The sequence below is a fragment of the Austrofundulus limnaeus genome, unplaced genomic scaffold (genome assembly GCF_001266775.1).
Source record: "Austrofundulus limnaeus strain Quisiro unplaced genomic scaffold, Austrofundulus_limnaeus-1.0 Scaffold127, whole genome shotgun sequence".
Classification (NCBI taxonomy): domain Eukaryota; kingdom Metazoa; phylum Chordata; class Actinopteri; order Cyprinodontiformes; family Rivulidae; genus Austrofundulus; species Austrofundulus limnaeus.
The window spans coordinates 578,481-582,308 of NW_013952529.1; the positions used below are offsets into that span (position 1 = coordinate 578,481).

The 3,828-nt window shown below is 39.2% G+C and overlaps 2 protein-coding genes across 2 annotated transcripts in view; one reads left to right on the forward strand and one right to left on the reverse strand.

Moving 5' to 3' along the window:
- LOC106522354 (tripartite motif-containing protein 35) overlaps positions 1-3,828 on the reverse strand; it is a gene marked incomplete at its 3' end in the record, with an annotated part of 221,193 nt that overhangs the window by 4,967 nt on the left and 212,398 nt on the right.
- Positions 1-3,828, forward strand: part of nisch (nischarin) — a gene marked incomplete in the record, with an annotated part of 25,890 nt that overhangs the window by 3,418 nt on the left and 18,644 nt on the right. The window contains 5 exon segments of the mRNA XM_014015326.1: positions 1,375-1,458; positions 1,641-1,823; positions 2,775-2,823; positions 2,932-3,095; positions 3,184-3,279. Of these exon segments, the coding sequence (XP_013870780.1) occupies positions 1,375-1,458; positions 1,641-1,823; positions 2,775-2,823; positions 2,932-3,095; positions 3,184-3,279 (576 nt within the window).

Sequence of the window (3,828 nt, forward strand, 5' to 3'; positions counted from 1 at the left end):
GGCAGATGTGGCAGTGGAAGGTGTCAAAGCAGTTTGGAGAGAAAAACAAAGTTAAGAACAACAAAAAAGAGAAAACGATTTATCGATTATTAAATTAGTCATCGATTATTTTAATAAACGATTACTCGTCGATTAATCGACTAATTGTGGCAGCCCTAACCATTCTGGTTCTTTTTGTTAATCTTTCACACAGTCTGCAGTGCACTATTTGTTGTAATGTTGTCTGTCTTGTGTTCTCCTCCTGAATTTGCTGCCTTTTGGCCTCTTGTTCACCCCTCAAATTCACATTTTCCTTCAACGTCTCCTCCTGGTGCAACCTTCTGACAAACAAAACATTTTTATAGAAGTTCTTCAGTTCTTCCAGCTTCTGTTGTAGAGTCCCACTGACCAGGAGGGAATTTACAGCTTCTTTAAAGTTCTGATTGTGTTTATTATTGGAGCTTTGAGACAGATCTAATCATGTCCTCAGGATCTGTTGAGACCACACTCTCATTTCTGAAGGTCACAGCTCAGGCTGCCTTCACTTTCCAGTCTTCCACTTCCTCTTATTGACCGTCGTGCTCCTCCATGTCGCTGTAGTTTGTAGCGAACGGCACCTTTTTCTGCAGTTTGTCGACCACTGGAATTTGTTTTGTTTCTTCCAGCTGATCTGGAGTCCCACTGGTTCCTAAACTCCTCCTGCAGTTGTGTAGCTGATAAATTGGTACAAAATCTGGGGCTTGAATTTTGAGTAGGGCAGTGATTCAGAGGGTTAAGTGGCTTAAAAACAGGAAATAAAAAATCTCTAAAAATGATTTTAAAAAGCAGCCAGAGTTCTTACTGAAACAATTAAATGAATAAAAACAACACTTAAAAGGACAAATATGATATGTAATGAATCCTAATATGTCAGTGAACTAAAAACTTGTTGATCATTTAATAAACAGCAGCTCATCTATACTGTATATTCATTTATTGTGTGAATGTCTCCAGCGTTCACACTATTGTTTTCATGTTTCTCTTTATTCTTTATTATTCAAGTTTCTTCTGTACGTTTTTTTGGACCGCTTCTCCTTCCACAATTTTTGTGCTACTTAAACCATTCATATAACAAAATGTTCAGCTCCTTCAGGACATTCCTGCTGTGATTTTTGGTTTCTTAAATTTTTATAGTTCTTTAGCAATTTCAATTTTTAGAAATTTGATGGTGATTGTCATCAGTGACATCATCAATTTGTTTCTTAGCTCCAGCTAAAGTTACCAGTAAGAGGCGTTCACACTAGCATTTTCGCCGGAAATGCAACTTCTCTAGTTTAATTTTACAGTTTTTAGCTTCACTGGTTTGTTAAATTGTTCTTTTTCAGCTATGTTTGCATCATTTCTGTGATTTTTCAGGTTTACATCATCGACGTGACGGATGGACGGCACCGATGGACCGTGAAGCACCGCTACAGCGACTTCTACGACCTCCATGAGAAGGTAGGTCGTTCACCTGGTTGTTTTTCTGGTACGTCATGAGGGAACGCCCTGATGATTAACAGAAAAGCTGCAGTTTTTTAGCTTTTCTAAACCTGTTAATGTTCAGTTTTTGTTTTGAATACGTGGATTCTTAAATGACTAAAACAAATGATTTTTTTTCTCCTGACATGTTTTGTTCTCAGCTGACGGCAGAGAAGAAGGTCGACCGCCTGCTGCTTCCTCCTAAGAAGATTTTGGGTAAAAACTCGAAGAGCTTGGTGGAGCGGCGACAGAAAGAGCTGGAGCTTTACTTACAAACGCTGCTACAGCAGTTTCCAGAGGCCACGCCCACTCCGCTGGCCTGCTTCCTGAACTTTCATCTTTATGTGAGTGAAACGCTGTGTCCCTGTGATGGACATGAGACCTAACTTAGCTCAGTTTAAAGCTGCCAACTAATAAACTGAATCCAGACACAGAATCTGTCTCATGCAGCTGATTATATATTTATATTTATATTTATATTTATCTGTAGCAGTTTTATTCTGAAGTTACTTCAGGCTTTCTGATGGGACAGCTGTGGTCACATGAGCTCAGAGAAACAACATTCTGTTGTTCAGAACAGCGATGTTTCTGTAAACAAACCTCTTTCAAAGGAAGTCAGATGCTCAACATGTGACCCAAACGGAACCATCAGTTGTTCTTTATGATCTGTTCAGTTCAGACCCTGAAGGGGATTTTCTTAAAGTCTCTGTGACATCAATTATTTTGTAATTCATATGAATGCATTTTTAGAAAGAGGACATTGATTTAAATATTGCAAAATAAATTTATATATATATAATAATAGTTGTTGAGATGTTTGCCTGTGAAGTGACAGGAAGTGATGTCAGAGGGGAATGTCTGCATGTGAACAGAGCGTTGTTACAACAGCTAATAACACAGACTGTAGAGACGAATCTGATGTTTCTTAGATTATTTTGAGTCTCTATCAGAGAGATGAAGAGTTCACATATTGTTTTAATAAACAAAAACCAGAGAGTTTTCTTTTTTTAAAACGTTCCTTTGATGTCACTTCCTGTTTCACTTTGGCTGAGCCAAGTTCATAAGAAAATCTGCTAGTTATGGGACAAAATGGGTTAAATCGTGTGTATTGTTCTAACTTTCTTAAATATAAAGATGATTTCTTTGACTTTTTGGATTTGAAGAACATGCACGTCACAGACTCTTTAAACACATTTTTGCAATGATCCAGTTCAAAGAAACGATGTCGATTGTTATTGTGAATCATTTTCATTAAAGTTGAAACAAATTAATGTTTTTTTTTGTTTGTTTTCCAGGAGATTAACGGCATCACCGCAGCGCTGGCCGAGGAGCTGTTCCATAAAGGTCCGATCCTTTCAGAACCGTTTCCTCTTATTTCCTGCGTTCTGTTAATAATAAAGCGTCTCCATCAGATGGGTTTAATTCATGTCTTCACCTGTTCGTGTTCTGCAGGGGAGCAGCTGCTGCAGGAGGGAGAAGTGTTTTCTCTGCGTCCTCTGCAGCTTTACTCCGTCTCCCAGCAGCTCCGACAGGCCACGCCCACCTGCTTCACCGGAGACGCCAAAACGGACCTGGGACACATCCTGGACTTCACCTGCAGGCTGCGCTACCTCAAGGTAACAAACCTTTAAACAGGATGAACTTACAGCAGCTGAAGTTCTCTGAAGGATCGTTTCAGCTGTTTGTTTTGTTTGTTTTTGTCAGATTTCTGGAACCAGAGGTCCAGTAGGAACCAGTAACATCCAGGAGAGCAGCCTCCCCTTCGATCTCTCTATTTTCAAATCCCTGCTGCACGTCGAGGTAAACCTGAAATATTCATCCATCATCAAACACCTCAGAGTTCTTTTCATCTCAGCAACTCAACTTATCTGGAAGGACTTGGTGTGAATTTTGATGCCGTTCAAACTAAATAAAAATTTAATTTAAAGGATATTTTTGAGAGTTTGAAGTCAGGTTTTATGGAAAAACTCTATAAAATAAATCTTTAGTCTTATCTGCACCACCTCAGTTGGAGAAATAGTTTTAACCCTTTAAAGCCCAACCCTTTAAAAAATAGTCAGAAAATTCTCATTTTTTAGAACTGACATGTTTTTTGGGCCTTTAAACAAAATCCAATATTTTTTTTGCCACATCACTTTGTTTATGATCTGTTTATTGTATCAAATCTGATCCACTGGGCTGTTTAGGTAACATTTTGCTCACCCCATCCATCCATCCATCCATCCATCCATCCATCCATCCATCCACCCACCCACCCGTCCATCCATCCATCCATCCATCCATCCACCCATCCATCCATCCATCCATCCATCCATCCATCCATCCATCCATCCATCCAACATCCATCCA